The 24,973-nt window shown below is 41.9% G+C and overlaps 1 protein-coding gene across 1 annotated transcript; it reads left to right on the top strand.

Annotated features, from left to right (window-relative positions):
- Window positions 1-342: 342 nt before the first annotated feature.
- On the top strand, window positions 343-24,883 carry Acsm4 (acyl-CoA synthetase medium-chain family member 4). The gene is made up of 14 exons (NM_178414.3): window positions 343-487; window positions 3,923-4,166; window positions 4,926-5,136; window positions 8,871-9,078; window positions 13,591-13,734; window positions 15,215-15,371; window positions 17,579-17,658; window positions 18,960-19,083; window positions 20,659-20,739; window positions 20,904-21,005; window positions 21,419-21,546; window positions 21,645-21,744; window positions 23,159-23,278; window positions 24,575-24,883. The coding sequence occupies exons 2-14, from the start codon at window positions 3,966-3,968 to the stop codon at window positions 24,659-24,661; spliced, it is 1,743 nt and encodes a 580-aa protein (NP_848501.1). The 5' UTR covers window positions 343-487; window positions 3,923-3,965; the 3' UTR covers window positions 24,662-24,883.
- The last annotated feature ends 90 nt before the right edge of the window (window positions 24,884-24,973 follow it).

The following is a 24,973-nucleotide window of genomic DNA, read 5'->3' on the forward strand; positions in this document are numbered from 1 at the left end:
TCTTATAATCTATCAGTTGAGAGCTCTGATAAAATTCTTCGGGTGATATTAAACTGGCAGGGTTGTAAGTCAGATCTAGCTATGTCAATGTCCTGGGATGCTTGGTAGTCACTTCACCAAGTGAAGTGCCACTCTGAGATGGGCGTTATAGATCTCAATATCAGCTCTGGGAATGAGAATAATCCGCTAATGAGCAGGTTTAGTTTTTCTTTGGCACTGAGTCAGGGGAGGAGGGTGCTCTGCATTTGCGTTCTTGCTCCTAGATGTGCCTTATAGGCGTCTGTCCCTTTAACCTCAGGTTGTCCAGAGAAACAAAAACTCTCCTCCCAAGGGATTATGATCCTCCCAACTGTACACCAGAGGCTCGGGGCCACAGTGGCATAGACATCATCAAAAGAAGAGAAGGCAGAAAAGAAGCAACTTTGTGGCAGAAACAGCCTTTGGGAAGGAGCGGGAGGCCTTTCTGGATCAGCAGGACCATTTGCTGGTAAGACAGATGCATGTGGCACATGGAGGGGATACTAGCGGAGCAGTAGCAGAGAGGTAGGTACGTCAGCACGAGGTAGGCTCTGTCACCACGACAGATGGCTGCAAAGCCAAGGCCAGATAACTGCCTCCTTTGACAGTTTCACTTAGTAAACGTTATCAGCCATGCAGGGGGAAAAAAAAAAAACATGGGAGTTCTTTCCCTTGATTGGGCCACAAGGCTAGCCACTGCAGTGGATGGATGGCCACTGGTAAATTATTCTCCTATGTTTTTATTCCTTTGTGAGCAAAACAGTAGATTCTGTAACTGTGAAATAAACTTCAGAATTCAGCAACATGTAACAGAGAATGAGTGGCCAACTATTGCTCAGTAACTTTCCTAACAGTTTTCTTCTTAAACTCTGGAAATCACAACGTGTTCAGAAATTATTCAGTTCAACTATCTCACTTTCTCGGAGATTTTTTTTTTCTGGAGATATTTTTTAAAGCATGCTTATAGATAAATTTCTCCAAAGATGTTGTTTCAATTTAAAACACTCAGCGGCTTTCAGACTTGACCCAGGAATTGCATATGCTGCCCCATCCCCACCCCCACCCCCAGAATCCCAAGTCAGGAAATGGCTCCGTTCAAAGCAAAATGGCGACACCTCAGAGTTCTGTGTTCTCTTTAAAGGCCCATCTGCACCAAAGTCAACTCCAAAATCAAACATAAACCAAAAAGATGGAACCAAAGGAATGTTGCTAGCAAAAGAGATCTCAAGGTCAATGAGTGGGGAGACTTACTTGATCAAATGTGCACTTGTCAATTGTGTGTGCATTTGTAGCGTTCACTGTTTTATTTGAGCTCAGAAAACATCAAGATAGAGAGTCAGTTCAGACCTAATTACAGCCTGTCGCTTTAGATTTGTCTGAATATTAATTTAATGATTAGTTGGAATGTAGGAAATTAGAGAAATAAGAGCAACCCATGAAAAAAAATCATTATCTTTTAACTTGAAGGAAGAAATGAAGATTCGAATTTGTGTTTTTTAAGATCGGTACTGTTCGTAAACAGCAAGAGTGTTCTGGGCATCCCAGAATGTCATGGGCATCCATGTCTTGAAAGGCAAAATAAACAGACGTAAAGGTGGGGATGGTAATTGAGCCAGAGTAGATCCCAGAAATGCAGAGTTCATCACTAGAAGAATAAGGGATAAATGGCTCCAATTCATTAGCTTTTGTCTTTGTCCATTTTTTTTCTTTTACTGAATTCTTCTAGCATAAATGGTGTCGAGGGTCAAATTTTGTTTTGTTATGTTTTTGGTTCCATTGAGATAGGGTCTCAAATATTTCCGGCTGGTCTCAAGTTCATGAAAATCCTCCTGCCTTAGCCAAGTGCTAAGATCAAGACATGGGCCACCATATCTGCATGCTGTTTGATTATTCTTATGCAGCACTTTTCTGCCTTAGCTATCTGTGTCCCAGGCAACAGGCAGGAGCTCACAGAAGCCCTACAATGAGCCACTAAAGACAGTATTAGCATTACTGCACGGCACAGAGGAGAGTGAGAAGTGAATAGGATATGTAACTTGGAAAAAATCATTCAAAGGAAAAAATATGGATTCATCTATGCATATGTGTGTGTGTGTGTGTGTGTGTGTGTGTGTGTGTGTGTGTGAGAGAGAGAGAGAGAGAGAGAGGTGTTATAAAATTGTATATGCAACTGTGTCCATACATGTACATTGTGTTTGCACATAAATGCGCATGTATGTTAGGAGACGGAAAAGCAGCTCAATTTGGCACAGTGCTAAACCATGAGCATAGCTCACTCTCCAGAAAAAAAAAAATGCCTGAGAAAAGCACAATCTCTTTTCTGTTGTTTCTTCTCTTTTTAATTATATTATATTGATGATTAGCACTACATGTGGATTGTACAGATTAATAAGTTTCATTATAATGTTCCCATGCATGATCCCTCTTTCCACATTGACACAAATAGTTTAATTCCAGCAGTACTAACAGACACAGCTCTTCAAGACTGCGGTGAACATTTTTTGCACCAAGGAAGCCAGACCTCTCTCTGAGCAGCAAAGGGACAGGCAAACATGGAGGAGAGGGAGTAGTCCCCTGAGCCCTCGGCTCTGTGCTTGTTGTCACCATTCTGCAGACCCAGGTTCCCTTTTCACCTGCATATTTTTCCACTCTATGTAAACTAACTTTCTAGAAAAAAAAGGCAGAAGGGCGGGGGTGCCTATTGAGTGGGAAACACAAGGGACATTGTCCACAAGGTTGAGGACCTATTATAGCCTTGCTTCTGCTGCTATAAGCAACACAATCTTGGGCAAGCTACTTCAGTCTGCACCAGAGTCCATGTCTTCACCTCTCAAGTGGAAACAGCAGCAGCGCCAGACTCACAGGCTGTAACTGCCCGTGTGCAATAACAGCCTGGATGGAAAGTGCTGGCTTCTCCAGGCAAGAGCTTTGTGAACAGTGGCTGTTTTTATTAGCTCTAAGTCATCCTTGGTGCTAAGACTGGAATACACAGCTACGTAGCTTCTATTCACAGCAGCTAGGTTAGACAGCTGGAACTCCTGTATAGAAATGATAGAACAAGGCAGATTTACAATAATACAGGGTGCAAGCTACAGGAGGTCAAAGGAAGAGGTAACTATAGAATTAAAAAAAAAAAACACTACAAGTGGAAGGAAAGGTGGGCAAGTTTACTGGTATCACAAGCTACTTTGAAAGAACAGGAAATAAATTCCAGGCATCCTGATCCACATGCTAAGAGCAATCCATGATAATGTGTCATGGTACTACCCCAAAACTGCAGTAATAAGCAACCAGAAAGTCCTTTTCTAGGAACTACACATTTTATGTGCATCATCTTATCAAATCTTCATAATAACCATGAGAGAGAAATTGTGTTTTTTCCACTATGCCAATGAGAACATTGAGATGTAGGAAGATGAGTAATTTTCCATCTTACAGCCATAAAGTATGTCCCTCAGGCGTCAGTGAACTGTAGTGGAAGGATAACGGGCAGAGGAGAGCAGGCTAGCTGGACTCAAGGGGATTGCCAGGCTGCCTCTTTGTGGATGTTCTCAAAAGGAAACAGGCTGGTTTTACTGGAAGAGGAAATCCAAGCAGAGGGGTCAGCATATATAATAAGAGTTTGAGGTGATGGGGGGACACCTTGGAAACAAATCCAGATGGCAAATATTCCCTTTGTGCTTTCCTTGGGGAGGAGGTAGGTGCAGACGTTGAGAATTTGACAGTTTCACAGTTGGCCAGATTGTTAGGGCTAAGCTGGTGACATGCAGAATTAAGAAACATTCAGTAGTGGGGACACTGATCAGTGGCTAATGGTGACAGACCTATGCGAGGATGGAGCGTTCTTCAGGAATCCACTCCCAGTCTTCAGCTAACACTCTCCCCTCCTCTCTCTTCCCTACAGGCATTTCCCACTTGCTACCAGAAAATAAAGTTTTTCAGGAACCATGAAGGTTCTCCTCCACTGTCAGAGACTTAGATTCATCTGGCTTGCCAAGCCAGCCGGCCGGCACTTCCACAGAGATTCCCAGCTCTGGGCACCTCTGACACTGGATGACTTTGAAGCCATCAATCGCTGTGAGAAGCCATTACCCAAGAACTTTAACTTTGCAGCAGATGTTCTGGACCAGTGGTCCCTAAAGGAGAAGGTATCAAAGAGCAGGGCCCCAGTGTTCCTGTTGCTCTCATCTCTGTCTTCCAGGTCCTCTCACTGTGTTCTACCTGTCAAGTTTAAATCAATTTTTTTATCTCAGTGAGGGCAGGAACCTGGATGGCTTCATGGAGACTCATAAGTACAAGAGCCCATAAACACCTTTCATTCCAATCAGTTTCTGTCTTTTGATTCTTCTCAGAAAACTTAGAGTCTAGGGAGATGAATTCAGATTAACTCTTCCTTGGTATATGCTTATCCCCTCTTTAAAAAGGGCAGACCCCACCAAGAGGTGATTCTCCAAGACTGTTCTCCAGTGTTCCACTGGAGAGAAACATTTCTCCCCTAGGCACACTGGGGAAGCAGCTCTGGAGGAGTAGCAATAGACGTCCTATCTGCCTTCTGTGTTAGTCAGTGTGCCATCACTGTGACAAAACACCTAAGACACACAATTTCAAGTGAATGAAGGTTGCTTCGGTTCATGGGTGCAACGATATCAGCTTCGGTTCACTTAGCCCTGTGGCAGCCCTGAGCAGCACAGGGAACATGCATGGTGAGGAAGACTGCCTGCTCCCCTCCAGGACAGCTCAGAGAGGTGGAAGGAATGAGTGAGAGGAAGGGCCTAGGGTCTGATCGTTTTCTTCTTTAAGCCCTAACGCCACAGGATAGGGGACTATGCCTTTTAACATGTGGGTCTTCAGGTGACAGCTCTAAACCATAATACATTATCTTCTCTTTCCCATGTGTTCCTGGCCAGTCTGGAGAGAGGCCAGCCAACCCAGCCCTGTGGTGGGTGAATGGGAAAGGAGATGAGGTGAAGTGGAGCTTCCAAGAACTGGGTTCCTTGTCCCGAAAGGCTGCCAATGTGCTCACCAAGCCCTGCGGCCTGCAGAGAGGAGACCGGGTGGCTGTGATTCTGCCCCGTATCCCTGAATGGTGGCTCATCAATGTGGCTTGCATGAGAACAGGTGAGTATCACAAATGAGTGTCAAAACTTGAGACTTTTGTGAAGGGTCAGCTTTGACTAAAGCAATCCTTACAAAAAGTAGAGAAAGAAAGTTAACCTTAATAGCAGTTGTGATGAAATAATAACAACAAACTTAAGAAATTGGGAACACTGTGATAACCATTTTTTGAGAGAGGAAATCAAAGCACAGTGATATTAAGACATTTGCCAAAGGTCACATCACTTGAAAATTATGTAATTGGGGACCTGGGAAGATGACTCAGTGGATAAAGTACTTGCTGTACAAACATGTGGCCCTGCATTCCCACATCAAAAGCTTGGCATGGAGGGACAGGTTTCTATGATCCCAGCACTGTGGGCGCAGAGACAGGCACATCCCCTGGTCTCACTGGCCAGCCACACCTAGTCAAGACAGAAAGTCTCAGGTTCACACACATATACCCACACACACAAATAAAAATGAAAAAGAGAGTTGCACTATTCAGAGTTGCAGAAAAAAGCTCTATAAAGCAAATGCAAGTGTGAGTGTTTCTCCACAGCACAGGGTGTGTGGAATATCCCCCCCATACACACACACACACACACACACACACACACACACACACACACACGCGCGCACACACGCGCGCACACACACACACACGCACACACACGGTTCTCTCTTCTGGGTGTGTATCTAGATTCTCTGCAACACAAAAATACAGAAGAAGTGGAAGTCTTTGAGGATGCAAAGATTTGTAAGAACATAAGGGACTCTGGACCCAAGTTTGGAAAAAAAAAAAAAACTCCAGTCAGAAGAACTAATGTATCCAGTTACACATTTTCCCCAAAGTAGTAACATGTAAAGTAAAGACATGTCTTTCAGATAGGGGTCTGTGAGCCATGAACTATGGTTCCTCTGCTTGGGTAAATAGACGTGTGATGGAATACAGCTGACTCCTTTTGCTCCACAGCAAACGTGCTGACTGAGACCAAGAACAATCCTACAGGCCACAGAGTCTAACACACTCTCCAGGCCTTTTACCAAAAGACTCTCTGATTTCTTATCTTTAAAAAAAAAAAATCATGCCGGGCATGGTGGCACATGCCTTTAATTCCAGCACTCAGGAGGCAGAGGCAGTCAGACTTCTGAGTTCAAGGCCAGCCTGGTCTACAAAGTGAGTTCTAGGACAGCCAGGGCTATACAGAGAAACCCTGCCTCGAAAAACCAACAAAAAATTAAAAAATAAAAAAAATCATCAGACATCCATTAAAATAAATAAGAATGCCAAAGTGTAGACTACTACAGAGAACAGAAAGATATCTGTGCAATGTTATTAGCAGGTATACAAAACCAAACTTAAATAGAAATGATTAAACAATGCATAACCTAGCTAAGGTGTAAGTTTAGTTGAGTTGTTGATTGATGGTTGAATGGCTTGATCTTGATTAAAAAATAATTTATACTAGCAATAATAACATCAGGAGAATTTCAGAGAATTTAAGATGCTTTTAATGCCAATAAAATACATGAAAGCAGGAGTATAAAAATGTTTAAATTCACCATATAAAAAGACAGAGATAAATTGGAAATCAGCCGTGGTTGGAAGAAGATTAAGGATGGTTTATCTGTTATGAAATATACCCTTAATGTAATTTAAAGTAAATTATTTAACTTAGGAAAATCTGTGAGTACAAACACACAAGCTAGTGTTCAAAAACATGAAATAAAACAATAACAACAGTTCATCAAGTGAAGAAAGCCAGCTGCAGACCTGCTTATTCCCCAAAATGTCAAACCCTTCATGTGAATTTTTAAAATTGCCTTCACTCACCACATAACAAACTATTTGATTTTGCTGGAAGGCATATGCAATAAAGTCTAAAATACTTGCCATCCAACAAACATTTGCTGTCTAAAACCCATTAGAAGAAATCTTCCTCTGACTCCCAAGGTGGTAATCTACTACTGAACACATTCATAAATCCACCACGGAGACTGTAACTGGGAATCATTAAGAGCAAATAACTTGTAAGAGAAATCATTTTATATTTTTATATTAATTGATCGTTCTGAGACTCTCTAACGTGTTTTCTTAAGGGAATAACTCAGCTAACTCAGTTAAAATATACTCAGTAAAATAGCCTTGGGATGGCAAGATGGCTCTGCAGGTAAAGGTGCTTGCTATGCAAGTCTGGCCACCAGAGCTTCTGAGTCCATGAGACCAACCTAAAGGTGGAAGGAGAGCGTTGATATTACAAAAGGTGTCCTCTGCCCATATGCGTACCACAGCATGAGAGCTCCCCACAATAACACTGATGACAGTAAAAAAAGAGCCTCCTTCCTAGGAATTCAACTCCACAACTTCCTCCTATTTAGCTGATTTCAGAATACCCAGCAAGGAGTACATACATAGACATACAACACAGGTCTTGGGAGTGATAGAAATGTCTCTGGGGACTAACCTTGCTATTGGCATTGCCATTTATTGGCTTTGTGACCCGTAGGTGCGTTATCATTCACTGGCATGTGATATGTGCTCTGTGCACGGCAGTGGCTATCTGTAATGTTTTGAGTATCACTGTCTTCCCATGGATTCACTTTAGAGAGTCAAACCACCTGCTTACATCTTATCCTTACATCTAATCCTTACACCATACATGTAATCCTGCCCTGTGCAGTCTTCTCATAAGGAGCTTTGAAATCCTGTCTCTGGCTGCTGTTTGGGATGAAGAGGGATAAATTAAGCATGACCATCGTCATCTAGGAAAATCTTGGCGGTACCAGACCACGGCATCAATGATTTGTAGGCTGGCTCTGCCACTCACCAGCTATCCCCAAAGACTGCATGCACCTCGTGGGGATGCTTAAAACAGTAGTTTCAGGTTACTAAGGTGGCTTGGTTACTAAAGATGCTTGCTGCACGAGCCTAGCTACATGAGTTAGATTCCTAGGACCCACAAAAAGGTACAAGGAAAGAACCACATCCACAATGGTATCATCTGACCTCCATGCAAACAACACACACACATACACACACACACACACACAAATGATAGATTAAAAAAAATCCTTTTAAGTTTTTGAAGAATAGTCTCTGAGCATCTGGGGCTATGCAATCTATCAAAAAAAATTAATGAGCAGGCATTTTCCTAGCTGCATATAATTTTTCACTCTGTCCTGTTGCACTGATGTAGTATGCATCTTACAAAGCATTTCAACAAAGAGAAGAATTCTAGTGTCTCTGTACCTTTTACATATCTATTATTTGCTTTTCTCATTCCCAGATAAATTTTGAAAGATTTATCTTGCAAAATCTTTCACCTTGGTTGAAAGGTTGAATGAGATAATGTTCACAGAACCGTGCCATAGAATGTAACATGATGATTAAATATCACACAATCATTACACAATCACCTTTCAAGCCTGACATGAAAGTGGTTCTTACTACTCAGCCCATCATTGTCAACCAGCTGCTGTCATTATCCCCATGATAAAAGTAAAGAAGGGAAGGCCAGAGAAACCCAAGTCATAGGGCTAGCAAGTTGCAAGACCAAGACTAGACCCAAGGCCTGTCAGATTCCAAAGCCAGAGCTCTACTGATCCCTCATGCCAGGGCCCAGCAGGACAGCCCAGGGAACCAAGTTACAGGTAGCTGAGGGCTGACATCTGAAGTTCTCATTCATCCAGACACAAGACCTAGATTTCCCAATAATCTCCAGAGCTGTTAGCTCAGGAATCACTTTTTGTTCCAGGGCTTGTATTCATGCCAGGAACGATCCAACTGACCAGAAAAGACATCCTCTACCGGCTGCAAGCATCCAAGGCCAAGTGCATTGTGGCTAGTGAGGAAGTGGCCCCCGCAGTGGACTCCATTGTATCAGAGTGTCCCAGCCTGAAGACTAAACTCCTGGTGTCTCCACACCACTGGGATGGATGGCTCAACTTTCAGGAGTTACTTCAGTGAGTATTTGGGTGGGAGGCACTAGCAACAGCACAAATCACAGGTACAGCTCTGAATCTGTCCGTCCAAAGACTCAGCAATAGCCAGAGTTGATACCGGGCTCCTTCCCAAAACAGAATGTTTTTAAGAGTATGAGCTTATGAGTACATGTGTATCTGTGCATCACATGCATGCAGTGTCCAAGGAGGCCAGAAAAGGGCATAGGATCTTCTGGAACTGGAATTACAAATAGCTGTGAGCTGCCCTGTGGGCACCAGGGATTGAACATATGTCCTCTGTAATAATAATAGGTACTCTTAGACCCTAGACCATCTCTCCAGCTCCCTAAAAAGTCATTTAATGAAATTATTTACAGACAGAAGAAATATGTACAGCTCTACTCTGACTTTTCTGTCTCCTCTGTGGCCTATGATGAGTGTGCTATAGAGATGGGCCTTTGGGACACAACTATCATGATCTCTCTTTTACTCTTTGAACATGCTCTAGCTCAGAACCTTGGCATCCACTGTCTCTCCTGCCCCGATGTTCTTTCCTAGTCCTTTCTATAGTTGTTCTATCTTGTCAGGTTTCAGTTCAAATGTTTTATCCTACGTGATGCTGCTCCTGACCATCTTGATGGAAGCCGTAAGGCTTTTTTCTCCATGCATGGACTGTTTCTTCGCGTTGCTAGGTCCTCTGAGTGATCAGACTAGCCTCGTGTTCTTTTAGATTCAGTTTTTCTACTCCAAGGTTTGGACTGGAAAATTAGGCTCCAAAGCCAAATCGGGTCCACCACTTGCTTTTGTAAATAAAGTGTCATTGGCACACAGAGGTGCTCATTTGTTTGTATATTGTCTATGTCTGCTTTCATTTAGAAATGGTATGCCTGCTATCTGGCCCTTTGCAGAAAGCATGACAGCCGCTGCCTTAAGTTAAACTCTCTAAGTATGCCAAGGGTTTTCTTGTGTGTTCGGGTGATACCTTTATCTTCAACACATAACAAAACACAGCTGGGTGCTGAAGGAATAGTTAATAAGCAGACAAAAAAAAAAAAAACAGATCACTTAACCTCTGTTTTCTTCATATGTAAAATGGGGATAACTATACTGCAAGTATCTAGTGACATTTGACAGCAAAATAAGCTAATACATGAGAAAGAATTTCCCATGTTATTTTAAAAAGTGAGAAAATGTTCATTGACAGCATAATCCTTATTAAAATAGCAGATGTTTTATAAAAATAAAAAAAATCCAGCTTATTTTTTTTGTAAGTTATAAACTCAGGTAAGCTATGTGACATTTCTGAAAATCTGCATCTTAATCTATGAGATCAGGATAATGACAGTATGGGGTTGCAGAAGGAACAAACGGGATAAAGCAATGTGACATGCTCGGCATAATGGCTAGAACAAATGGCACAGTAGTTGGAACTGTGTTTGAGGCTGACTCACATGGCAGACAAAGGAGCAGTTGAGGCTTGGTTGACTTTTGGTTGGGAGATAGGTGGCTGGGTACTGTCATTTTGGAGAAGGGTGGATGGGTACTGTCATTTGAGGAAAGATGAGACCAGTGATACAGCTTGTCAGCACGGTACTTGGTACTGACTGAATGACAAGACCTTGGTCTCCACTCTCAGTGCTACAAAATGAAAGCTAAATGTAGACATGGGGTATATTCAGAAGGTCAAAGCAGGAGAATGAAGAACTTAGAAGCCAGTTTAAGGTACACAACAAGATACTATCTAAAAAGAAGGAAAATAAAAATAAAACAGGCAGGCAGGCAGACAAGAAGGAAGGAAGGAAGGGAGGGGGACGGGTACGGGGATGGAGACGGATGTAGAGCAGGAAAGAACCAGCAGAGACTGCTATAAGATAGTAAGCTTAGTTTTAGGGGCTGTTAAGAGCACTGACTATTCTTCCAGAGGACCCAGGTTTGAGTCCCAGCACCCACATGGCAGCCCACAACCATCTGTAAGCCAAGTTCTAAATGTTCCAATGCCCAATTCTGGCCTTCATGGGCACTGCATTTATGGGGTACACAGACATACATGCAGGAAAATCACACATTTTTAAAAAGACAATAAGCCAGTCATATGGAGATCAGGGATCTAGGAAGATCCAGGTGTCTAACAAGTGTGGAATATGTGAGTCTCAGGTATAATGATAAAAATCTTGAAGTTACCAGGAAAAAGTTATCTCTGAAAATTCAGAACTCAAAACTTAGGGAGCCAAAAAGAAAGAAAACCCAGACTTAGCATCACCCCATGAATATCTTTCTGCCTCTCAGAGACTCCAATGTCTTTGTTTTTTCAGGGAAAAGTAAACACATGGATGAAGCCTTGTGTTAGTAGGTCCTCTTACTTAATGGAGAAACACCAAAGACAAGAGATGTCCCCTAAGCTAGGATGTTAGATAAAGTAAACTAATCACACTCTCCGGAACCTAAAACATCCAACATCACCCAATATTTGTTCTGAAAGAAAAAAAACAAAACTCAATGATCTTTTCTATTTTAAGGAAACAGAGTTGCTAAAAATATCTCAATATTTTGAGAATCCATTTTTGGCATTATGGACTGAGGATGTTTATTACCTAATGATCTCTATCTTAGTGCCATCTCGATCAATGGCATTCACTCATCATTACAATCATCTGAATGTTAGAGATGTACTTCAGATGATAGAATTTGCCTAGCATGTGTGCAGCTCCAGACTTCTCTAGAGCCTTGTAACTTGAATGTGGTGGTACAAGCGTATAATCTCAGCACCCAAGAAGTAGCAGCAAGAGGAAGTTTAACATCATCCTCAGATGCAATTTTCAGCCAGTCTGGGTCTTATGAGATAATGTCTCAAAATAAAATGATAACATAAAGTTCACTGAAATAAAAACCTATCACTTGGAATTTTCCAAAATGAGAAATTTGAAAAATATAATACATGAGGCATACAGATAGATGTAATACAGAGCACAATGATGCATACCATTCATCCCAGCATCCAGGAGGCAAGGCAAGCAGATATCATCAATGAGTTTAAGGCCAGACTGGTCTACACGATGTTCCAGGCCAGTCATGATCTATAATGTCTACCAGAAGAAGTATGTCAGTTCACCTCATGTGGCCTTCTTTGTCACACAAGACAATCTGAATCCCAGAATCCCTGCCACAAAATGTACACCAGAATAAGTCATAAGCCTCACCCAGATCCTTCAGTGTGGGAATGGCATGTTTGTCCAGGGATGGGAGGAATTGGAAAGCTGTGTACACCAAAAGTCTTTTTCTGTCACCTAAGATACACACTTTCCACCTTAGTAATCCAAGTACAGATGAAACATACAGTACTGAGGGGTGTCTAGGTGGTTCGATGAAACACCAACCCCATCTTTGTTATGATGCCAGTATGACTAGGAGAATTCCAGACATGTACATTGTATACATTCTATACATGGACAGGTATCATGGGTTGTGATGAAAGATGAATGGGATGGGAGACAGACAATGGCATCCTGTCTTCATTACTCCTTTTTTTCCCATGAAGGTGTGTGTGTGTGTGTGTATGTGTGTGTGTGTGTGTGTGTGTGTGTGTGTGTGTGTTGCCATGTGTGTAGGTACATATATATGTAAGAGTACACATGTACATGTTTGCATGCAAAGGCCTGAGGCTGATGTCAGGTGTCTTCCTCGATCTCTCTGCCTTACTCATTGAGTCAGGAGCTCTCCTCAAACCCAGAGCCCATCAATGTCACTAGTCTTGTGCTAGGGAATCAAATCTGACCTTTCAAGCAAAGGAATCACGATGGGCCACCACGGCTCCCTGGCATTTACTTGGGTGCTGGGATACAAACTTTGGTCCTCATCTACAGCCCACATCACTCTTCTTAAAACAAGAAAATGTCTCCTGTAGGACTTTATACCTGTTGACTATAATTCTCCCAAGCCTATTCCTAAACCAATCACTGGAAAGGGAAAAAACCATCCTGATTGGCTTAGCTTAATTGTGACTAAGTGAGAAGCATGTGGCTACCTAGTACCTGAACAAAACCTGACTTTTGTTAGTTCAGTAAAAGGATGGGATGGCTATTTGGTCCGCTATTAGCTGTTTCTGTCAGAGATACTGAAATAATGGACAATAACAACAAAGGTTTTAAGTTTGATCTCAATATATCTGGCCTTTAAATCTAAAGGTCTTGCTCTAATCCCTAAATCATGAAATGGTATCAACTTAGAAAGACTCAAATCTGTTTTTAATTTTTTTATATAAATTACAAAGACATTGAAATAAAGTATATGTGCTTCTGTTATTGACATGACGAGTTACCTTGGCTGTCTTTTTGGACTACAAAGAAATGAGCTTAAAAAGGAGGACTTTACCCTGATCTTTAGAGTCCCTCTAAGATTCTTGGGAGTTTCTGCTCAGGGAAGCTCTGCAGTAGGTTCAGTTCATTATTCCCCCGTGGTAAGTGGGACCCTAGTAGAGAACAATCATACAGAGTCAACTGATCTCCCCTCAGTCTATATCTTGGGGTTCATCTGCAGATCGGCCTCTGAAGAGCACAATTGTGTGGAGACGGGAAGTCAAGAACCAATGGCCATTTACTTCACCAGTGGGACCACAGGCTCCCCCAAGATGGCTCAGCACTCACAGGGCAGCCTTGGCATTGGGTATACCCTTTGTGGAAGGTAGGAAAGGAAACTATGGTTTTGTTCTTATTTTCATTGCAGCCTGGCCTCACACTGTAGTTGGCTCTGGACTATAACTCACTCTGTACCCTTGACTGGCCTCAAATTCATAGCAATTCTCCTGCCTCTCTTCCCTCCCCCACAAAAATAGTTGAATTTGCAGGAGTGCACCACCACACTGCTTCTTTGTTTTCTATGCAGTCTCCCAGGCTGCCAGTGTGGGTGTCCAACTGCTGATATGACACCTCTCCTTGAATGGATATTAAGATATCTTTAACGTAGATCCATAAAACAGAACTCTGGATGCCTCTACCCTACCCTAGCTAAATGGTACCATTGAAGTAGCTGATCAAGCAAGAATGTAGGTTTAGTGCTTGATTCATAGCACTTCTGCCTCTCTCTCTCTCCTTATTTCCAGGTGAATTTACCTTCCCAAAAGGGTCTTTGAAACAAGTCTACCTAAAACTGCCACATTGCTCTGTTTAATTTTCCTTCTACCTAAAGTTAAAGCATTCAATGATTACTCTCAATCATCAACCCAATAAAGTCTAGAATACCCAAGGGATTGTCTTCTGGGTATGCCTCAGTTATTGCTATCTTGATTATGTTAACTGAGGTGGTAAGACCTGCCCACTGTGGGTGGCACCATTCCCAGGGCTAGGATTTTGGACTGTATGAAAAAAAATAAATAAAAACAGAAAGTGAGTTGAGCACAAGCATTTATCAGGCCCTGCCTCCTGGCTATGAACACAGTGCCATCAGCTCCCTTGGGCTCCTGCTGCTACAACTTTCCTAGCACGATGGACTCTACCCTAGAACTGTGAGCAAAATTAAGTCCTTCTCCTTCTGTCAGAGTGTTTTATCACAGCTCTTTAAAGGTAGATAACTTATCTACCTTCCTGAAACATGTATCTACTTAGTTCACATTATTCTGTGTTTGCTCCTACTTTGTTTTCCTAAAATAAAAGCAGAGATCGGTCTTGTGTGCTTCGTGATATCAATACCTTCTATGCAGTATTTGCTCTCTGAATGTTTGTTATATCAATGGACAAAGTCAGAAAAGTACACCAAACTCAGCCCCCTATTCTACTCCCAGGTGATGTAAGAGTCAGAAAAGTCCTTCTAAGGAGAAGAGGAAGTAGAACCCTGGCTTGTGAAGTGAGACTTGCTTCCAATGAGGTGTAGGGCAAGACTAATCCTCAAAAACGCTAGTGTTTGCTTTTCACTTTGGTTTTGTTTGTTTTATTTTGTTCCATTTATTTATTTATTCACTTTACATCCCAATCATTGACTTCCCCCCCCCCTCCTGTTCCTCATCTCACACTGCACCTCCCTCCACCTCCTCCTCCCTTCCTCCTCTAAGAGGATGGAACCCCTATCCTGGATAACCCCCCACCTTAGCACAACAAACCTCTGAAGGCCTAAGCACATTATTTTTATGTCTTATTTTTGCTCTGTTCTTTTGCTTTTCTGTATGTAGGTACTGGCTGGACTTGACATCCTCAGATATCATGTGGAACATGTCAGACACTGGCTGGATCAAGGCTGCCATTGGTAGTGTGTTTTCTACATGGCTTCGAGGGGCCTGTGTTTTTGTGCACCGGATGGCCCAGTTCGACACTGATATCTTCCTAGACGTAAGTCTTGACCCAACAAAACCATAGAGAAGAGATTCCTCCGGTTCCAGAGTCTCCCAAGCTTCTGGAAATCAGGGTTGTTTTGTTTTGCTTTTTTTTTTTTTTTTTCAGCAAAGACTCAGGAAGTTGACTTCTGAATGATTGTAGGTGAAGGGGAATTACCAACCACGTTCTCAGCAGGAAAGCCAGGCTGCAGCTGTAAATCATTCAGGGCGCACTAGTGTATAAAACATGGTGGCTCACTAGTGTGGATAAAATCTGGCTGCTTAGGAGCCTAGTTCTAAAGACCAGAAGACTCCAATTTAAACAACTCTTTTGTTTCTGACCTAATGGTAAAAGGACAATAGCTGGTCTCAGGAAGTGGCCTCTCTCTTAGAGTATCCCTTTCCATCCCCTGTCTTTTCCCCATCCTGTGTACAGGATACACAGGATACATCGTAATTCTTAGCCTCAACACTCCAGCAAACTAGGTACGCAGATCTTCCACTAGACATGGCTACACTAGTGGGTAGGGGAGCAGGGCAGGGGGAAGGTATAGGGAACTTTCGGGATAGCATTTGAAATGTAAATAAAGAAAATATCTAATAATAAAAAGAGAGAGAGAGATATCTGATAGCACAGCAAGCTAACTGTAGCCTGAAAGACATTTCAAAATAAGTAGAGGTTTGGATATTGTCAATAAATGGAAGTGATTATATCTGAGGATATGCACATGCCAATTACCTTGATTTGGTTATATACAACACACACACATGTTGTTATGCTCCATAAATTAGGGCTTCCTAATCATCAACATGAAGACCTTTCTTCATCCAGGAAATTTTTATATAACCCTACAGTTTTTCAAACCCAACATTACTCACAATAAATCATAAAACTTTTATTTTAAAATAATTTTCATATGTATGTAATTTCAGAATTCATTAAGAAAAATCAAATTTATGTATTAATAAAATATTTGGCAGCTTTGTCTTAATGAAAATGTGATTAAAGCCAAGTATTCTTTTAGCAGTAAAAAAAAAATCGTTTAATCTTTATAAGATCTGTAGTATTAATAAAGCAGCACACTTATGTGTGAATAAAAGCTGTGTTCAGCCTGTGATTTTTTTTTAAATTATTTTTTAAATTGCTTTTTGCTACCTGGTCTAACAAGTTGGCTTGAAGGCCTGAGAGAAATGCAATGAGGCATTGGAAGCGGACTCTCTGCATCAAGTTTAGCAAGTGCCCTGAAAAAGAAACCGTTTACTCCACAGTTTGAAAACTTTCTTTTGCATGCTGGGTGGTGATGGCACACAAGTTGAATCCAAGCACTCAGGAGGCACAGGCAGGCAGATCTCTGTGAGTCCGAGGTCAACCTGGGCCACGGAGTGAGTTTCAAGACAGCCAGGGCTACACCAAGAAACACTGTCAAACAAACACAACTTTTTTTCTTTTGTAGCTGTAAAATTCTGTATAGGACTTGGGTTGTTCTGAGAAGTACACAGTCCACATTGCACTTACTAAGAAGAATTAAAACCTCTGAAGCAGGTCCATAGCGAGAAGGGCTTCTGCATGAACTAAGCGTTAGTCCAGCTGGCCTGCATATATCTGGACATCGCTGTCTGGATGCTTATGTTTAATACCAGCTGTGAACACACTGGACAATACAGTTGAGCCTGTCCCCCCATTATTGGTATCTCTAAAGCATGAGAATTGCACAAGACTTGAAGGTTTCACCTGAGGAAACAGAGGTGTAGTCAGCCTGGCTAATTTTAAGCCCTTTAAATAAAGCAGCTGTTTCTGCCATGACTCGGTGTTCTCTGAAGGTAGGCTGTTCTTCACAGGAATGGTACTGAAAGGTCCTAGTATGTTAGCTCATACAACCAGGCTCAATGCAACACAGAACATATGGGGAAATATGGGTAGGAGTTTATAAGAGTTCATCATACAAAGTTCTGGAGTTGAGTAAACCAGTTCATACTTCCAATTGTTCTCAAACTCAGCAATTCACCTACTGAATTCAACAGTAGATGCCTGTTTCTAAAGCATGTACATTCCTCCATTAACTAGAAACCCCCAACATGTCACTAATGACAACTGGTAAATACTTACTTTCTTATTCCATGGGATTAGTAGGCAGTAATGGAAAAGAAAGGTTATAGATGTCATCTATAGCCATGGTCTCTAGCTGACCATTACTGACATGTCTGTTTTTCTCTCTCTTCCAGACACTTACCACATATCCCATCACGACCCTGTGCAGTGCTCCTACGGTGTACCGGATGCTCGTACAAAAGGACCTTAAGAGGTACTGGGCAGAACTCTCCATTTAAGCCACAAGCAGAAGCTGCCATACAACATTACAGAGCTTCCTTTACCATACAGGGAGGCCCAGAAATCTGAATCTTACTGTATAGACATTCTGGACCAAATAACTATTCTGTATACCTTATGATACTGAGCAGATGCCATTAGCATTGTCCTCTCCTTTTTCTTCGTTCATGACAATTAAAATGTCCTAAGATATTACCTAATACATTATAGGGACAAAATCATATGCCATCTTAAAATCCAGGGTAAGGGCTGGGAGATGACCAGTCAGTCGCATGCTTACCTCCTGTCTTAGTCAGGGTTTCTATTCCTGCACAAACATCATTACCAAGAAGCAAGTTGGGGAGGAAAGGGTTTATTTGGCTTATACTTCCATACTGCTGTTCATCACCAAGGAATTCAGGACTGGAACTCAAGCAGGTCAGAAAGCAAGAGCCGATGCAGAAGCCATGGAAGGATGGATGTTCTTTGATGGCTTCTTCCCTTGGCTTGTTCAGCCTGCTCTCTTATAAGAACCCAAGACTGCTAGCCCAGAGATGATCCCACCTGCAAGGGGCCTTTCCCCCTTGATCACTTATTGAGAGAATACCTCACAGCTGGATCTCGTGGAGGCATTTCCCCAACTGAAGCTCCTTTCTCTGTGATAACCCCAGCCTGTGTCAAGTTGACACATAAAACCAGCCAGTACACCACCCAAGTATGAGGATCTGAGTTTGATCCCCTGAGTCGTGAACATCCAGGTGTTGTACTGTGTACTTGTAATCTAACAGTAGGGCAGCAAAGGCAAGCAGATTCCTGAGGCTCACTGGCCAGCCAGAATAGCCTGCTTGAGGAGTGTGAGGCCAGGGAGTGAGCCTATCTCAAAATAGCAGGTGATGGTTTCTTCTAGAAACACACCTGAGATTGCCTTCTGACCTACACAGACATACAGACAAGGGCACCTGAACTCAGGTTTCCTAGAGTTGTTATTGCACAGCCACCACCTAGTCTGTTGTATTATTTATTCATAACTATAATACTTTGTATTATTAGTGTTCTGATCTACCCATTTTCCCTCTAAGCTCCCCCACCTGCCAAAACATAATTTATTCAGAAATATTCAGTTCATCACTCATGTGTCTCACACAACTAGAAGATATCCAGAAACACAGGAGGTGTTCAGAATACACTTAGCTCATAAGTGTTTCTACAGCCTGTTCTCCTAGCACTTCTTGTTTGAACATCTGAACTTGTGATGAAATGCCCCCCACCAAAGCCCATGCAACTCTGCCTCTCCAGATATCAATTCAAGAGGCTGCGGCACTGCCTGACAGGAGGGGAGCCACTCAACCCCGAAGTGCTGGAACAGTGGAAGATGCAAACTGGGCTGGAGCTGTACGAGGGCTACGGACAGACCGAAGTGGTATGTCTGAGGGACAAAGTTTGTTTAGAAGTTTTTCCTCAGTGGCCACGGGAGATTGGGTACAAGACCCAATCTTGGGTCCAATGTGTGCCAGACGATACCAAAATCCTCCAATGTTCATGTTCCTCATAGGAAATGGAACAGGATTTGCATAGGATTTAAACATATCTTCCTCTATTTTTTAAGTTGATAACCCATGGCACCAAATACAATGCAAAATTGCTATTTAAAATTACCAATTAAATAGTTGCTGTCTGTGTTACTGGCATATAATAGGGGAACAATGCTTGTATATACAATACAGGTCCAATTTTTAAAACAACATACTTCAAAGTTCTTGATTAGTTGATCCCAAAGATACAGAAACTATGTATATGGAGACCTGGCTGTATGTTGGGGATATTCAGCCCTTGGATTGAGCACTGAGTCCTTGAAGTGTCCCACTCATGCTAAAAAAAAAAATCTTCATAGAATTTCTCACAACACTTTGCTGTAAGTAGTTATCATAATTTGTGAATTGCTTAGCTAGGTATGGCTTAAGAAGAAATATGATCGCCCTTCCTGCCTCCTCCCTGCACAGCAGCTAGCTAGATCAGGAAATTTAGGGATTGATGAGTCTGGACCTGAGTGGCTCATCTTTCCATTGCAATGAGAAAGACTTCCCTACCCTTATAACCTCTGGGAGAATCTATTCTAGTGTGCATCCAATGGAACATAGAAGGCATGGTTTTCAGCTTAGTTGTCCTCAGCTAAATCCAGGATATGTCTGTAATTCCAGTACACAGGTGATTAAGGCAAAGGGGCCACACATTCAAGGGTAGCCTCATCTACATCGAGGGCCAAAAGCTAGCTAGCCTCCATTATATCATAATAAGATCTTTAGACCTTGTTTCAAAATTCCAGACAGCAGCAATAAGAAAGAAGTATGGTCCTCAAAACAGCAGTGTAAAAGCCATAGAAAAATGTGGTAGAATGCACACCCTCAGATCCTGCTGAACATCATTGGATCAGAACCTTGGGGGCAAGACTCAAGCATTTGTGTTTTAACAGTGCACTTGGTGACTCTGATAAATAGATCAGCTACTCCAAAAACTTCACCCCAGAAGAATGACCCTGCATTCTGGGAAAATAAGTAAAAACTGAGGGGGGGGAGGAGGGGAGGGGTGCGAATGTGTGTGCATGCATGTGTTAGATAAACACTAAGCCATCTCTCCACTATATATATATATATATATATATATATATATATATATATATGTATATATATATATATACACATATATATTTTTTGAGACAAGTTCTCTCACTGGACCTAGCACTCACCAGTTAGGTTAGACTGGCTGGCCAGTGAGCCAAGAGGTCTACCTGTCTCCAGCTCCTGAGCACTGGGCATACATCTCATAACCACCACACTTGGCTTTTTACCTGAGTGCTGGGGATCAAAGCTCAGGTCCTCATGTTTGATGGCAAGCACTTGATTGACTTAGCCATCTCCTTGGCCCTCAAAACTGAATCTCAAGTTTCATTGTCAGAATTTAGTATATAAAACTTATATGAAACATGTCCTCTTCATAGGGAATAATTTGCGCCAATCGCAAAGGAGAAGCAATTAAACCAGGTTCCATGGGAAAAGGAGTAGTGCCGTACGATGTGCAGGTGGGTTGAGAAAACATCCGATTGGTTCAAGAAAGAAGACTGCTTTCATTTTCTCCCTGGTCATGACCTGTTTTATATATATATAAAGATATATATATATATATATATATATATAAAGCTATACATATATATATGAAAGACATATATTATTTCTTTTATTCCAGATTATAGATGAAAATGGAAATATCCTACCATCCGGCAAGGAAGGGGAAATTGCCCTTAGGCTGAAGTCCGATCGGCCCTTCTGTTTCTTCTCTGAATATGTGGTATGAACAGGAAGAACATGCTAGCCATGCCCGAGTTCAGAAATGGCCCCAAATTTCATATCTACCATGTTGTGCTGACTCTTGGGCAAGTGTCCAATACAGATCTATTTCATCCGCTGTAAAGTGGGGATAATAACATCCATTCAGTGAGAGTACTCCCAAGATAAATTCTACAAGGAAGAAACCATTTGCAGTGACTATCCACAGAGAGGAAAAGTGGATCAGCTGAGGCAGAAGAGGTTCCTAGGAGAGGGTTAGCTCTTAGAGCTTAGAGCTTGTATGTTCTATTCTAGGAACTACCCTATCAAACCCCTGACTTCTTTTTAGGAATATGGTGTGTAAGTCACTCATTGGGTGTCACACCCCTGTCTGTTCTAGCAGACAAATCTCCAAATGTCATCTTTGATTGGTAGGACAATCCAGAAAAGACAGATGCCACAATAAGAAGAAATTTTTATGTCACTGGAGACAGAGGAGTGATGGATGATGACGGATACTTTTGGTTTGTCGGCAGAGCTGATGATGTCATTATATCTTCTGGGTTTGTATGTTTGCTGTTCTAAGAAACTGATGACATGACAGAATGGAAGATTTCCAATTTGGAGAGTGTGATGATCAAAGGTTTTCTACCCTCTGCAGGTACCGAATTGGGCCTTTTGAAGTAGAGAGCGCACTGATAGAGCACCCAGCAGTAGTTGAGTCAGCTGTTGTCAGCAGTCCAGATCCGATCCGAGGAGAGGTAGGGTGGATGGCAAAACAAAAGCAGCAATTTTGTTTTCAAGTCCTGCCCATGTGTAAATGGCAAAGGCCAACTCAGGGTAACTTGTTTAATTCTCAAAGGTACATTTATGTGTGCTTGGTAATCTACTTACAAATGAGTTCTACCCCCAAGAGGTCTGAGATTCTTTGTGTGGCCTGGATCAGAAATTCCCCTTTATTCAGGGATTCAAGCTTCAGCCAAGCATACCTGTGATGTTATCGAGGCTGTCTTCCTTGTCTGCCTGAGATCTTAAGCTCTAGTTCCTCGTATCACATAGCAATTAGCTCAAGACACAAATAAGTATAACTTGTCCGCACCCCACCAGGAAGGAATGAATTCTTTTTGCACCTGTTTCAGGTAAATTCTACCACATCTCCAGCCAGTGTGGTCCAGCAACTTGTGTAGGTCAAATAGCCAAACTTCGATGATATGATGGTCGTGGGAAGTAAATGGTGGTAGCCCTACCAGAAAGACATGAGGGGAATATTGCTTAGACAACTCATGTACTGTTGTTCCATGGGGAACAGACACTGTGTAAGCCAAAAGCATCAGATTTCAACTCCCATACAACCATTACAGCTCAAAATACATTTCTTACAGAAACAAGAACAGAAAATTGCGCCCAAGGTTGACCCAAAATTCCCATGTGTCTATATTTAGGAGATACATTTCCCTTTCCTCCTGGAAGTTTTTTGAAGACTCAGCAAGCAGAAAAATGTTGGGCCAATGTGGCTATCAGTTCTCTCCATCCCTTTTTCTGTGCCTCCCTCTCATATACCAGTGGCTTTCCACATGGTACTCTGAAGGACATCTTTCCCCCTCTGCTCTTGATCTATTCCAATCTCCAAAATATTCTTCTACTGCCACTACATCCTCATCTTTTCAATAGAACTGATTTCAGTTGAACGCCAGAAGCAAGTGACAATTAGAATCAATGTGCTAATTAACCTCTATAAGTGTTTTTAAGCAGTATTTCAAATGGTAGGAAAAATTGGGAGGCAACAACCCCTTACAAATAGATCCTTCCCGATTCTGTACTTTCTGTCAGCTCTCCTACAGACTATACTCTTTAGAATCTCCATTCACCCTATTCAACATGCCGCTAATGGTAGAGGTGCCATGGTATAAATGTGTACCTCAAAATCAAGGTCTGCCTCATTCAATCAACTAAGCAGAGATGTTAAGTCTGTGGGACATATAAACAGAACTCAGCATTCCTCACATTCACAGTCCATTCCTCTGGGAAGAGATCCTCCAATATACTTTAAAATTTGTACCCAAGCTTCATTCAGTGTCTCTGGGGTTTGTACTGCTATGGATAGTCAATGCCTGTGTTTAGCAATAGTTCCAAACTCACAATGTGTCTTACAAGCAAATGGTTGTTCTGCTGCAGGTGGTGAAGGCATTTATTGTACTAGCTGCACCCTACAAGTGCTCCAACCGTGAGAAGTTAACCGCTGAACTTCAGGATCATGTGAAAAATTCAACAGCACCTTACAAATACCCAAGAAAAGTAGGTGCAAGTTACCTCTGAGTTGAATTTTGACTTTACACTTGCTGTGTATCCTAGAAGATACATCTTGAGTTACTCTGAAAGTTTTTGCTTAAAGTGTTTTATATTTAGGATATTACAAGTGATCCTGTGTTGCAGGGGCTGGGTGTATGACTAAAAAAAAGCACTTGCTGTAAAAGTGTGAGGCCTGGAGCTCAGATTCCCAGAACCCTTGTACATGCATGGGTGGGTGTGCTGGCTCAACTGCCTTGGAAGGCAGAAGTAGAAGACCAGAGCAAGACCAGTCATATCTGAGAACTCTGGGTTTGACTAAGAGACCTGCTCTGTTAGGTGGAAGAGTTAACTGAGGATATGTGTGTGTGCCCATATAGGTGTGTTCACACATGCAAAGAAAACGCAGATGGAAAAAAGAAAAAAATAGACTGTAATACTAAGAATATTTTCAGGACTCATAAAGGCCATTTTATATGGAGAAGGGGGGTGGAAGTTAAGAATCACCAAGTTCCTAATTTAGATGTGGCACCTGTTCTTCAGAGTGAAACAGGCTATGCTACCCCTTTAAGCCCAAGATGCTCAAGTAGCCCTATTTAAGCCTCAAAAGCATACACATATGCGCACGCGCACACACACACACACACACACACACACACACCATACACATAGAGGATTCTTCCTGAACCTTTCTACAAAGGCAGAAGGACAGAAGAACAAGCGCTTATAAAGACAAGGATGGTTGCAGTCCCTTCTGGCTCTGGCGTACTCTCAGCTGCACTCCACTGGTTAATTATAAGACCATTTCACCATTTGATTACAAGACCATTTCATCATTTGAGCCAAAATACAATTCATGTTAGTGATCTGATCCAACCATCTTCACACTTCTTCCATTAAAAACCTACATTGGTAACTTTGACTTTCAGAAGAGATGTGAAGACATGTAAAGGATATTTGAGAGAAGGAATCAAAGACAAAAATGTATGGCCAAGTCCGGATTAAGGTGAAACCTCTACTAACTCTATAAGTCATCCCTAAGATTTTCCTCAGACTCTTTAGGTCCCAGATCTTTAAAGACCAACATTTTAAGAGGTCTTTTCTCTGAATCGGGTGTAGTAGAAGGCAGTTGGGTTCTAGGTGTAAACAGAAGAAAACCAAAGGAAGAAGAGATTTACTTTTGGAAAGATAGCAAAGCTGGGAAGCTCCCATTTTAACCCTTAGCGCAGGGTTCCTATGATTGCACTGACTGCTAGGATAAGACACAGGCAATCAAATGCCTCCTCTTGTTTTTCCGTCAATCAGGTGGAATTTGTTCAAGAACTCCCAAAGACAATCACTGGGAAAATCAAACGCAACGTGTTAAGAGACCAGGAATGGGGAAGAGCATAGCTGGATGAGAACCTTGCTAGAAGTGATGCGGTTGGTTTCAGTACCAGCTTCCTGATAGTTCAACGGCTACTCTTAAAATGCTTGAACATTTTTTTTCCTATTTCACTCTTAAAATGCTTTGTCTTTCCTGTTTCGCTCTTAAAATGCTTTAACACTTGTTTTTTTCCTGCTTGAAAATAGTTCTATCTAGGAAAACAATAAAGAAACAACCAAAATCTAAACATATTTGAGAAGGGTACTGTTGTGATGTTCAAACCATCAGAGAATGAAGTGTCAAAGGTCAAATGTCTCCACAGAAAAGGGCAGCATACC

This window comes from Mus musculus, chromosome 7, assembly GCF_000001635.26.
Source record: "Mus musculus strain C57BL/6J chromosome 7, GRCm38.p6 C57BL/6J".
NCBI lineage: Eukaryota > Metazoa > Chordata > Mammalia > Rodentia > Muridae > Mus > Mus musculus.

What these genes read in the sequence shown, in the direction of transcription:
- Acsm4 (NM_178414.3), top strand. Translation starts at nt 3,966, where the DNA reads ATGAAGGTTCTCCTCCACTGTCAGAGACTTAGATTCATCTGGCTTGCC. An exon ending in AGTGGTCCCTAAAGGAGAAG is followed by an intron (nt 4,167 to 4,925) that starts GTATCAAAGAGC and finishes GTTCCTGGCCAG; the next exon opens with TCTGGAGAGAGGCCAGCCAA. An exon ending in GTACAAAAGGACCTTAAGAG is followed by an intron (nt 17,659 to 18,959) that starts GTACTGGGCAGA and finishes CTGCCTCTCCAG; the next exon opens with ATATCAATTCAAGAGGCTGC.